The sequence below is a fragment of the Fringilla coelebs genome, assembly GCF_963513975.1.
Source record: "Fringilla coelebs genome assembly, chromosome: 3".
Taxonomy (NCBI): Eukaryota; Metazoa; Chordata; class Aves; order Passeriformes; family Fringillidae; genus Fringilla; species Fringilla coelebs.
This window is the reverse complement of record NC_140030.1, coordinates 1,956,309-1,969,479: the sequence shown is the minus strand read 5'-3', so window position 1 is coordinate 1,969,479 and position 13,171 is coordinate 1,956,309. Positions and strand designations below refer to the sequence as shown.

General features: G+C 51.2%; 1 protein-coding gene across 1 annotated transcript in view; it reads left to right on the top strand.

Annotated features, from left to right (window-relative positions):
* Nucleotides 1–9,588: 9,588 nt before the first annotated feature.
* Nucleotides 9,589–13,171, top strand: part of DRC1 (dynein regulatory complex subunit 1) — a gene marked incomplete at both ends in the record, with an annotated part of 38,294 nt that continues 34,711 nt past the window's right edge. The window contains 2 exons of the mRNA XM_084201648.1: nt 9,589–9,593; nt 10,608–10,701. Coding sequence (XP_084057774.1) covers nt 9,589–9,593; nt 10,608–10,701 — 99 coding nt within the window. The remainder of the gene's footprint in view (nt 9,594–10,607; nt 10,702–13,171) is intronic.

The following is a 13,171-nucleotide window of genomic DNA, read 5'->3' as shown; positions in this document are numbered from 1 at the left end:
TGGATGACGACGCACACCCGTTGCCTGGCAACGCGGGACGCTCAGCGCTTTGCGCATGCGCAGTGAGCGCCGCGCATCGCCCGTTGCCACGGTAACGCGCGCCGCGCATGCGCAGTAACGGCAGCGTACCTGCGCCCAGGTGTGCGCATGGAGTCGGGGGAGGACGCGGCGGGCCCGGGCCCGGGCCTGGAGACGGCGGAGACGGAGACCGAGCCAGAACTCGATCCTAAATCCCATCCCACGCCGGAGCCCGGTGCTGATCCCGGTACCGAGCCCGGTACCGATACCGGTCCCGATCCCGATTCCGGTCCCGATCTCGGTCCCGATCCCGGTCCCGGTCGTGATCCCGATGCCGTTCCCGATCTCGGTCCCGATCCCGGTCGCGATCCCGATGCCATTCCCGATCTCGGCGCCGTTCCCGATCTCGGCGCCGTTCCCGATCTCGGTGCCGGTACCGATCCCGGTGCCGGTACCGATGCCGGTCCCGGCGCGGACTGGGAGCGCCAGCAGCGAATCGCCGCCCGCCGGAACCGCGTCGATGTCCGGCGCCGGTGAGGAACGGGGAGCGGGGCCCCCATTCCCGGTTTTCCAGAGTGGGGGGTGGTGGCGGGGGGGTCGGGGGGGTCCCTACCCCAAACCGGGCCGGGGGTCAATAGCCGAGCCCAAACCCGGGCTCAGAATTGGAACCGGGGCTTGGAACCGGAACCGGGACTCAGGATCCATCCCAAACCAAATCCCAGGGGATCAGGAACATTCCCAGGACTCAGGATCCAGTCCAGATCCAATCCCAGAGCTCAGGATCCATCCCAAACCAAATCCCAGGCTCAGGATCCATCCCAATCCCAGGCTCAGGATCCATCCCAATCCCAATCCCAGGCTCAGGATCCATCCCAATCCCAATCCCAGGCTCAGGATCCATCCCAATCCCAATCCCAGGCTCAGGATCCATCCCAATCCCAATCCCAAACTCAGGATCCATCCCAATCCCAATCCCAAACTCAGGATCCATCCCAATCCCAATCCCAAACTCAGGATCCATCCCAATCCCAATCCCAGGCTCAGGATCCATCCCAATCCCAATCCCAGAGCTCAGGATCCATCCCAATCCCAATCCCAGGCTCAGGATCCATCCCAATCCCAATCCCAGAGCTCAGGATCCATCCCAATCCCAATCCCAGAGCTCAGGATCCATCCCAATCCCAGGCTCAGGATCCATCCCAATCCCAATCCCAGGCTCAGGATCCATCCCAATCCCAATCCCAGAGCTCAGGATCCATCCCAATCCCAGGCTCAGGATCCATCCCAGATCTCAGGATCCATCCCATTCCCAATCCCAGGCTCAGGATCCATCCCAATCCCAATCCCAGGCTCAGGATCCATCCCAATCCCAGGCTCAGGATCCATCCCAATCCCAATCCCAGGCTCAGGATCCATCCCAATCCCAATCCCAATCCCAGGCTCAGGATCCATCCCAATCCCAATCCCAGGCTCAGGATCCATCCCAATCCCAATCCCAATCCCAGGCTCAGGATCCATCCCAATCCCAATCCAGGCTCAGGATCCATCCCTTTCCTAATCCCAGGCTCAGGATCCATCCCAATCCCAATCCAGGCTCAGGATCCATCCCTTTCCTAATCCCAGGCTCAGGATCCATCCCAATCCCAATCCCAATCCCAGACTCAGGATCCATCCCAATCCCAATCCCAGACTCAGGATCCATCCCAATCCCAATCCCAAACTCAGGATCCATCCCAATCCCAATCCCAGAGCTCAGGATCCATCCCAATCCCAATCCCAGAGCTCAGGATCCATCCCAATCCCAGGCTCAGGATCCATCCCAATCCCAATGCAGGCTCAGGATCCATCCCAAGCCCAATCCCAGAGCTCAGGATCCATCCCAATCCCAGGCTCAGGATCCATCCCAATCCCAATCCCAGACCTCAGGATCCATCCCAATCCCAATCCCAGGCTCAGGATCCATCCCAATCCCAATCCAGGCTCAGGATCCATCCCTTTCCTAATCCCAGGCTCAGGATCCATCCCAATCCCAATCCCAATCCCAGACTCAGGATCCATCCCAATCCCAATCCCAGACTCAGGATCCATCCCAATCCCAATCCCAAACTCAGGATCCATCCCAATCCCAATCCCAGAGCTCAGGATCCATCCCAATCCCAATCCCAGAGCTCAGGATCCATCCCAATCCCAGGCTCAGGATCCATCCCAATCCCAATGCAGGCTCAGGATCCATCCCAAGCCCAATCACAGAGCTCAGGATCCATCCCAATCCCAGGCTCAGGATCCATCCCAATCCCAATCCCAGACCTCAGGATCCATCCCAATCCCAATCCCAGACTCAGGATCCATCCCAATCCCAGAGCTCAGGATCCATCCCAATCCCAATCCCAGAGCTCAGGATCCATCCCAATCCCAGAGCTCAGGGTCCATCCCAATCCCAATCCCAGGCTCAGGATCCATCCCAATCCCAGAGCTCAGGATCCATCCCAATCCCAGCCTTAGGATCCATCCCAATCCCAATCCCAGGCTCAGGATCCATCCCAATCCCAGGCTCAGGATCCATCCCAATCCCAATCCCAGGCTCAGGATCCATCCCAATCCCAATCCCAGAGCTCAGGATCCATCCCAATCCCAATCCCAGGCTCAGGATCCATCCCAGATCTCAGGATCCATCCCATTCCCAATCCCAGGCTCAGGATCCATCCCAATCCCAATCCCAGGCTCAGGATCCATCCCAATCCCAATCCCAGGCTCAGGATCCATCCCAATCCCAATCCCAGGCTCAGGATCCATCCCAATCCCAATCCCAATCCCAATCCCAGAGCTCAGGATCCATCCCAATCCCAATCCCAGCCTCAGGATCCATCCCAATCCCAATCCCAGGCTCAGGATCCATCCCAATCCCAATCCCAGGCTCAGGATCCATCCCAACCCCAATCCCAGGCTCAGGATCCATCCTAATCCCAATCCCAAACTCAGGATCCATCCCAATCCCAATCCCAATCCCAGGCTCAGGATCCATCCCAATCCCAATCCCAGAGCTCAGGATCCATCCCAGACCCAATCCCAATCCCAGGCTCAGGATCCATCCCAATCCCAATCCCAGGCTCAGGATCCATCCCAATCCCAATCCCAGGCTCAGGATCCATCCCAATCCCACTCCCAGGCTCAGGATCCATCCCTATCCCAATCCCAGGCTCAGGATCCATCCCAATCCCAATCCCAGGCTCAGGATCCATCCCAATCCCAGGCTCAGGATCCATCCCAATCCCAATCCAGGCTCAGGATCCATCCCAATTCCAGAGCTCAGGATCCATCCCAATCCCAATTCCAGAGCTCAGGATCCATCCCAATCCCAGAGCTCAGGATCCATCCCAATCCCAATCCCAGGCTCAGGATCCATCCCAATCCAAATCCCAGGCTCAGGATTCATCCCAATCCCAATCCCAAATTCAGGATCCATCCCATTCCCAATCCAGGCTCAGGATCCTTCCCATTCCCAAACCCCATCCCAGGCTCAGGATCCATCCCAATCCCAGGCTCAGGATCCATCCCAATCCCAATCCCAGGCTCAGGATACATCCCAATCCCAATCCCAGGCTCAGGATACATCCCAATCCCAATCCCAGGCTCAGGATCCATCCCAATCCCAGGCTCAGGATCCATCCCAATCCCAGGCTCAGGATCCATCCCAATCCCAATCCAGGCTCAGGATCCATCCCAATCCCAATCCCAGAGCTCAGGATCCATCCCAATCCCAGGCTCAGGATCCATCCCAATCCCAATCCCAGAGCTCAGGATCCATCCCAATCCCAATCCCAGGCTCAGGATCCATCCCAATCCCAATCCCAGGCTCAGGATACATCCCAATCCCAATCCCAGGCTCAGGATCCATCCCAATCCCAATCCCAGAGCTCAGGATCCATCCCAATCCCAATCCCAGAGCTCAGGATCCATCCCAATCCCAATCTAGGCTCAGGATCCATCCCAATCCCAATCCCAGGCTCAGGATCCATCCCAATCCCAATCCCAGGCTCAGGATCCATCCCAATCCCAATCCAGGCTCAGGATCCATCCCAATCCCAGCCTCAGGATCCATCCCAATCCCAATCCCAGGCTCAGGATCCATCCCAATCCCTTCCCAGGCTCAGGATCCATCCCAACCCCAATCCCAGGCTCAGGATCCATCCTAATCCCAATCCCAGAGCTCAGGATCCATCCCAATCCCAATCCCAGAGCTCAGGATCCATCCCAATCCCAATCCCGGAGCTCAGGATCCATCCCAATCCCAATCCCAGGCTCAGGATCCATCCCAATCCCAGGCTCAGGATCAATCCCAATCCCAATCCCAGAGCTCAGGATCCATCCCATTCCCAATCCCAGGCTCAGGATCCATCCCAATCCCAGAGCTCAGGATCCATCCCAATCCCAATCCCAGGCTCAGGATCCATCCCAATCCCAGAGCTCAGGATCAATCCCAATCCCAATCCCAGAGCTCAGGATCCATCCCATTCCCAATCCCAGGCTCAGGATCCATCCCAATCCCAATCCCAGGCTCAGGATCCATCCCATTCCCAATCCCAGGCTCAGGATCCATCCCAATCCCAATCCCAGGCTCAGGATCCATCCCATTCCCAATCCCAGGCTCAGGATCCATCCCAATCCCAATCCCAGGCTCAGGATCCATCCCAATCCCAATCCCAGGCTCAGGATCCATCCCAATCTCAATCCCAGGGTCAGGATCCATCCCATTCCCAATCCCAGGCTCAGGATCCATCCCAATCCCAATCCAGGCTCAGGATCCATCCCAATCCCAATCCCAGGCTCAGGATCCATCCCAATCCCAATCCCAGGCTCAGGATCCATCCCAATCCAATACCCAGAGCTCAGGATCCATCCCAAATCCTATCTCAGAGCTCAGGATCCATCCCAATCCCAGGATCCATCCCAATCCCAATCCCAGGCTCAGGATCCATCCCAATCCCAGGCTCAGGATCCATCCCAATCCCAGGATCCATCCCAATCCCAATCCCAGGCTCAGGATCCATCCCAATCCCACTCCCAGGCTCAGGATCCATCCCAATCCCAGAGCTCAGGATCCATCCCAATCCCAATCCCAGGCTCAGGATCCATCCCAATCCCAGAGCTCAGGATCCATCCCAATCCCAATCCCAATCCCAATCCCAGGCTCAGGATCCATCCCAATCCCAATCCCAGAGCTCAGGATCCATCCCAATCCCAATCCCAGGCTCAGGATCCATCCCAATCCCAATCCCAGGCTCAGGATCCATCCCAATCCCAATCCCAGGCTCAGGATCCGTCCCAATCCCAATCCCAGGCTCAGGATCCATCCCAATCCCAATCCCAGAGCTCAGGATCCATCCCAATCCCAAATCCCAGGCTCAGGATCCATCCCAATCCCAATTCCAGGCTTAGGATCCATCCCAATCCCAAAGCTCAGGATCCATCCAAATCCCATTCCCAGAGCTCAGGATCCATCCCAATCCCAATCCCAATCCCAGAGCTCAGGATCCATCCCAATCCCAATCCCAGAGCTCAGGATCCATCCCAATCCCAATCCCAGAGCTCAGGATCCATCCCATTCCCAATCCCAGGCTCAGGATCCATCCCAATCCCAATCCCAGGCTCAGGATCCATCCCAATCCCAGAGCTCAGGATCCATCCCAATCCCAATCCCAGGCTCAGGATCCATCCCAATCCCAGGCTCAGGATCCATCCCAATCCCAATCCCAGAGCTCAGGATCCATCCCAATCCCAATCCCAGGCTCAGGATCCATCCCAATCCCAATCCCAGGCTCAGGATCCATCCCAATCCCAATCCCAGGCTCAGGATCCATCCCAATCCCAATCCCAGGCTCAGGATCCATCCCAATCCCAATCCCAAACTCAGGATCCATCCCAATCCCAGGCTCAGGATCCATCCCAATCCCAATCCCAGGCTCAGGATCCATCCCAATCCCAATCCCAGGCTCAGGATCCATCGCAATCCCAATCCCAGACTCAGGATCCATCCCAATCCCAGGCTCAGGATCCATCCCAATCCCAATCCCAGGCTCAGGATCCATCCCAATCCCAATCCCAGGCTCAGGATCCATCGCAATCCCAATCCCAAACTCAGGATCCATCCCAATCCCAATCTAGGCTCAGGATCCATCCCAATCCCAATCCCAAGATCAGGATCCATCCCATTCCCAATCCCAAAGCTCAGGATCCATCCCAATCCCAATCCCAAAGCTCAGGATCCATCCCAATCCCAATCCCAGAGCTCAGGATCCATCCCAATCCCAATCCCGGAGCTCAGGATCCATCCCAATCCCAATCCCAGAGCTCAGGATCCATCCCAATCCCAATCCCAGAGCTCAGGATCCATCCCAATCCCAATCCCAGGCTCAGAATCCATCCCAATCCCAGGCTCAGGATCCATCCCAATCCCAATCCCAGGCTCAGGATCCATCCCAATCCCAGAGCTCAGGATCAATCCCAATCCCAATCCCAGAGCTCAGGATCCATCCCATTCCCAATCCCAGGCTCAGGATCCATCCCAATCCCAATCCCAGGCTCAGGATCCATCCCATTCCCAATCCCAGGCTCAGGATCCATCCCAATCCCAATCCCAGGCTCAGGATCCATCCCAATCTCAATCCCAGGGTCAGGATCCATCCCATTCCCAATCCCAGGCTCAGGATCCATCCCAATCCCAATCCAGGCTCAGGATCCATCCCAATCCCAATCCCAGGCTCAGGATCCATCCCAATCCAATACCCAGAGCTCAGGATCCATCCCAAATCCTATCTCAGAGCTCAGGATCCATCCCAATCCCAGGATCCATCCCAATCCCAATCCCAGAGCTCAGGATCCATCCCAATCCCAGGCTCAGGATCCAGCCCAATCCCAATCCCAGGCTCAGGATCCATCCCAATCCCACTCCCAGGCTCAGGATCCATCCCAATCCCAGAGCTCAGGATCCATCCCAATCCCAATCCCAGGCTCAGGATCCATCCCAATCCCAGAGCTCAGGATCCATCCCAATCCCAATCCCAATCCCAATCCCAGGCTCAGGATCCATCCCAATCCCAATCCCAGAGCTCAGGATCCATCCCAATCCCAATCCCAGGCTCAGGATCCATCCCAATCCCACTCCCAGGCTCAGGATCCATCCCAATCCCACTCCCAGAGCTCAGGATCCATCCCAATCCCAATCCCAGAGCTCAGGATCCATCCCAATCCCAATCCCAGGCTCAGGATCCATCCCAATCCCACTCCCAGGCTCAGGATCCATCCCAATCCCAATCCCAGGCTCAGGATCCATCCCATTCCCAATCCCAGTCCCGGGATCACCATTCCCACTCCCAGCGGATCCCAAAGTTGAGGACGATCCCATTCCCTGGACAAATCCCCGTTCCCATCCCGGATCCATGCTGGGATCCACCTGGGATCCTTTTCCCAAAGGGTTTTCCCTGGGATCCAACTGGATCCCGTGGATTCCCCGTCCAGGATCGGATCCGGCAGCGGGATCCGCTCCCGGGCTGGGGCTGGGCTGGGATCCCGCTTTTCCCGCTGTTTTTAGGGAAAATTAGGATGGGAAGCACCAGCCTGACCCAGAGGGAGGGGCCTGTGGATCCTATTCCCGACGGGAATTCCGAATCCATGGAATCTCATTTGTCGCCCCGCCGGGCTCCTCCTTCCCTTCCCGATCCCAAATCCTTTCCCAAGGAACCACCTGGGATGGATCCCAATGGAAGGATCCCACCAGGATCATCCCAAATCCTGTCACGATCCCAGCTGGGATCATCCCAAATCCTTTCCCAGTCCCACCTGGGATGGATCCCACTGGAAGGATCCCACCGGGATCATCCCAAATCCTGTCCCGATCCCACCTGGGACTGATCCCTCTGGAATATCCTGAGTGGGAAGGATCCCACCTGGGATCATCCCAAATCCTTTTCCAATCCCAAGGAACCGTCTAGGATTGATCCCACTGGAAGGCTCCCACCGGGATCATCCCAAATCCTGTCCTGATCCCGCCTGGGATTGATCCCAAATCCTTTCCCAATCCCACCTGGGTTTGATCCCTCTGGAAGGATCCCACCGGGATCATCCCAAATCCTTTCCCCAGGAACCACCTGGGATGGATCCCAGTGGAAGGATCCCACCGGGATCATCCCAAACCCCTTTCCAATCCCACCTGGGATTGATCCCAAATCCTTTTCCGATCCCACCTGGGATTGATCCCTCTGGAATATCGTGAGCGGGAAGGATCCCACCAGGATCATCCCAAATCCTGTCCCAGTCTCACCTGGGATGGATCCCTCTGGAGGGATCCCACTGGGATCATCCCGAATCCTGTCCCGATACCAAGGAACCACCTGGGATGGATCCCACTGGAAGGATCCCACCAGGATCATCCCAAATCCTTTCCTGATCCCACCTGGGTTTGATCCCACTGGAACCTCCTGACGGGGAAGGATCCCACCTGGGATCATCCCAAATCCTTTCCTGATCCCAAGGAACTGCCTAGGATTGATCCCTCTGGAATATCTGAGTGCCAAGCGGATCCCACCGGGATAATCCCAAAGCCTTTCCCAAGGAACCACCTGGGATCGATCCCACTGCAAGGATCCCACCGGGATCATCCCAAATCCTGTCCCAGTCCCACCTGGGATTGATCCCAAATCCTGTCCCGATCCCACCTGGGATTGATCCCACTGGAATCTCCTGACACGGAAGGATCCCACCTGGGATCATCCCAAATCCTTTCCCAATACCAAGGAACTGTCTAGGATTGATCCCACTGGAAGGCTCCCACCGGGATCATCCCAAATCCTGTCCGGATCCCAGCTGGGATTGATCCCAAACCCTTTCCTGATCCCAGCTGGGATTGATCCCACTGGAAGGATCCCACCAGGATCATCCCAAACCCTTTCCTGATCCCACCTGGGATTGATCCCTCTGCAAGGATCCCACCGGGATCATCCCAAACCCTTTCCTGATCCCACCTGGGTTTGATCCCTCTGGAAGGATCCCACCAGGATCATCCCAAATCCTGTCCGGATCCCAGCTGGGATTGATCCCAAACCCTTTCCTGATCCCAGCTGGGATGGATCCCTCTGCAAGGATCCCACCGGGATCATCCCAAACCCTTTCCTGATCCCAGCTGGGATTATCCCTCTGGAATATCCTGAGCAGGAAGGATCCCACCGGGATCATCCCAAACCCTTTCCCGATCCCAGCTGGGATTGATCCCTCTGCAAGGATCCCACCGGGATCATCCCCAACCCTTTCCTGATCCCAGCTGGGATGGATCCCTCTGCAAGGATCCCACCGGGATCATCCCAAATCCTTTCCCAAGGAACCACCTGGGATGGATCCCACGGGAATGATCCCACCGGGATCATCCCAAACCCTTTCCCGATCCCAGCTGGGATTGATCCCTCTGGAAGGATCCCACCAGGATCATCCCAAACCCTTTCCTGATCCCAGCTGGGATTGATCCCTCTGCAAGGATCCCACCAGGATCATCCCAAATCCTTTCCCAATCCCAAGGAACCAATGGGGTTGGATCCAGGCCCTTTCCAAGCATTGGGAAGAGGGCGGGGTGGAGAATATATTAACAAATATTATAAGTGTAAATAGAGAAATATATAAGAATTTAATTAATTAATGTCATATTAATTATAGAAATATATTATATTATATTATATTATATTATATTATATTATATTATATTATATTACATTACATTACATTACATTACATTACATTATATTATATTATGTTATTATTATACATTAATTATTATACTATGTACTATATTATATTATATGATATAGTAAATAAATTTATTGTATTATATTGTATTATAATTTTAAAATCATATTATATTATATTATATTATATTATATTATATTATATTATATTATATTATATTATATTATATTATATTATATTATTTTTTATTTTACCTTATATTAATGTTATATAAGAATATAATATAAGAATATAATATAATATAATATAAGAATATAATATAATATAATATAATAAAATAATTATATAAGAATAATATAATATAATATAATATAATATAATATAATATAATATAATATAATATAAGCCTTATATTAATATTATATAAGAATATAATAATATTACCTTATATTAATATTATATAAAAATATAATAGATAAATATTATACATAAATTTATATCAATTAAATCAAATTTATATATATAAATACATAAATATATATACAAATATTTTTATATTCATGTATAAATATATAAATTTCAATAATTCATATATAATTATAAATTATATAAGTTATCTATGAATTATAATTTATATAATTATAATATATAATTTATATATCAATTATATATTTAGATATAATTTATATCTAAATATATAATTTTATATATATAAAATTTTAAAAATTTATATATACATAATATATATATAAATAAAATATATATCTATATAAAATTATATATATACATATAAAATTAATATAAATAACCTCATTAAATACCATTAAAATATTCCCAACTTTTCCCCTTTTTCCTGCCAGGGAAGCGCTTGGAGAGAAGGTGGAGCAGGAAGAGCAGGAGGAGGAGGAGGAAGAGAAGAGGAAGAGCCTGAAGCTGATCGAGGAGACCGAGAAGGTGAGGAAGGATTGGGAATCTCCTCCTGGATCCATCTTTATCCCTGATTTTCCTCCTTTTTGGACCAAAAATTTGGGAAAGAAACTGCCCATGATTGGGATTTGGGATCCGATGGGAATCTCCTCCTGGATCCCTCCTTATCCCTGATTTTCCTCCTCTATGGACTAAAAACCTGGAGAGAAACTCTGGAGTGGGAATTTGGGCCAGATCCTTGAAATCCAGTGGGAATTTCCTCTTCGATCCTTTCTTATCCTTTATTTTCCTCCTTTTTGGGCCAAAAATTTGGGAAACTCCCCATGAGTGGGATTTGAGCAGGATCCTTGGGATCAGATGGGAATTTTCTCTTGGATCCATCCTTATCCCTCGTTTTGGTCTTCTTGGTGGGACAAAAATCTGGGAGAGAAACCCTAAGAGTGGGATTTGGGATTTGATGGGAATTTCCTCTTGGATCCATCCTTTAATGGGACAAAAAAATGGTGAGAAAATTCCTCAGGACCAGGATTTGTGATCCAGTGGGAATCTCCTCTTGGATCCTTTCTTATCCCTTATTTTTCTCCTTTTTGGGCCAAAAATTTGGGAAAGAAACTTCCCAGGATTGGGATTTGGGATCCAATGGGGATTTCCTCTTGGATCCCTCCTTATCCCTGATTTTCCTCCTTTATGGACCAAAAACCGGGAGAGAAACTCTGGAGCGGGAATTTGGGCCAGATCCTTGAAATCCAGTGGGAATTTCCTCTTGGATCCATCCTTATCCCTGTTTTTCCTCCTTTTTGGGCCAAAAATTTGGGAAAGAAATTCCCCATGAGTGGGATTTGAGCAGGATCCTTGGGATCAGATGGGAATTCCCTCTTGGATCCATCCTTATCCCTCATTTTGGTCTCCTTGGTGGGGCAAAAATCCGAGAGAGAAACCCTAGGAGTGGGATTTGGGATCCGATGGGAATTTCCTCTTGGATCCCTCCTTGTTCCATGTTTTCCTCCTTGGTGTTTCCTTGATGGGACAAAAAATAGGGAAAGAAACTCCTCAGGACCAGGATTTGGGATCCGATGGGAATTTCCTCTTGGATCCATCCTTATCCCTTGTTTTCCTCTTTTTTGGGCCAAAAATTTGGGAAAGAAACTCCCCAGGATTGGGATTTGGGATCCAATGGGAATTTCCTCTTGGATCCTTCCTTGTTCCATGTTTTCCTCCTTGGTGTCCCCTTGATGGGACAAAAAATAGGGAAAAAACTCCTCAGGAGTGGGATTTGGGATCCAATGGGAATTTCCTCCTGGATCCCTCCTTATCCCTGATTTTCCTCCTTTTTGGGCCAAAAATTTGGGAAAGAAACTCCCCAGGATTGGGATTTGAGCAGGATCCTTGGGATCTGATGGGAATTCCCTCTTGGATCCATCCTTATCCCTTGTTTTGGTCTCCTTGGTGGGACAAAAATCCGGGAGAGAAACCCTAGGAGTGGGATTTGGAATTTGATGGGAATTTCCTCTTGGATCCATCCTTTAATGGGACAAAAAATAGGGAGAAAATTCCTCAGGACCAGGATTTGGGATCCGATGGGAATTTCCTCTTGGATCCCTCCTTGTTCCATGTTTTCCTCCTTTCATCCCCTTGATGGGACAAAAAATAGGGAAAAAATTCCTCAGTATTGGGATTTGGGATCCAATGGGAATCTCCTCTTGGATTCATCCTTATCCCTTATTTTCCTCCTTTTTGGGCCAAAAATTTGGGAAAGAAACTCCCCAGGATTGGGATTTGGGATCCAATGGGAATCTCCTCCTGGATCCTTCCTTATCCCTGATTTTCCTCCTTTTTGGGCGAAAAACTGAGAGTGAAACTGCCCAGGAGTGGGATTTGAGCAGGATCCTTGGGATCTGATGGGAATTTCTTCTTGGATCCTTTCTTATCCCTTGTTTTCCTCCTTTTTTGGGCCAAAAATTTTGGAGAGAAACTGCCCAGGAGTGGGATTTGAGCGGGATCCGTGGTGCTGGGAATGGTTGGATTCCGTGGGATTTTCCAACCTTAAACGGGGATTCTGGAATTGGATGGGATTCTGGGATGGGATTCTGGGATTGGATGGAATTCCTGAATGGGATTCTGGAATTGGATGGGATTCCAGGATGGGATTCTGGAATTGGATTATGGGATGGGATTCTGGGGTGGGATTCTGGGATGGGATTCTGGAATGGGATTCTGGAATTGGATGGGATTCCGGGGTGGGATTATGGGGTGGGATGGGATTCCTGGATGGGATTCTGGAGTTGGATGGGATTCCAGGATGGGATTCTGGAGTTGGATGGGATTCTGGAATTGGATGGGATTCTGGAATTGGATGGGATTCCAGGATGGGATCCTGGAATTGGAATGGGATTCCTGGCTGGGATTCTGGAATTGGATGGGATTCTGGGATGGGATTCTGGAATTGGATGTGACTCTGGGATTGGATGGGATTCTGGGATGGGATTCTGGGATGGGA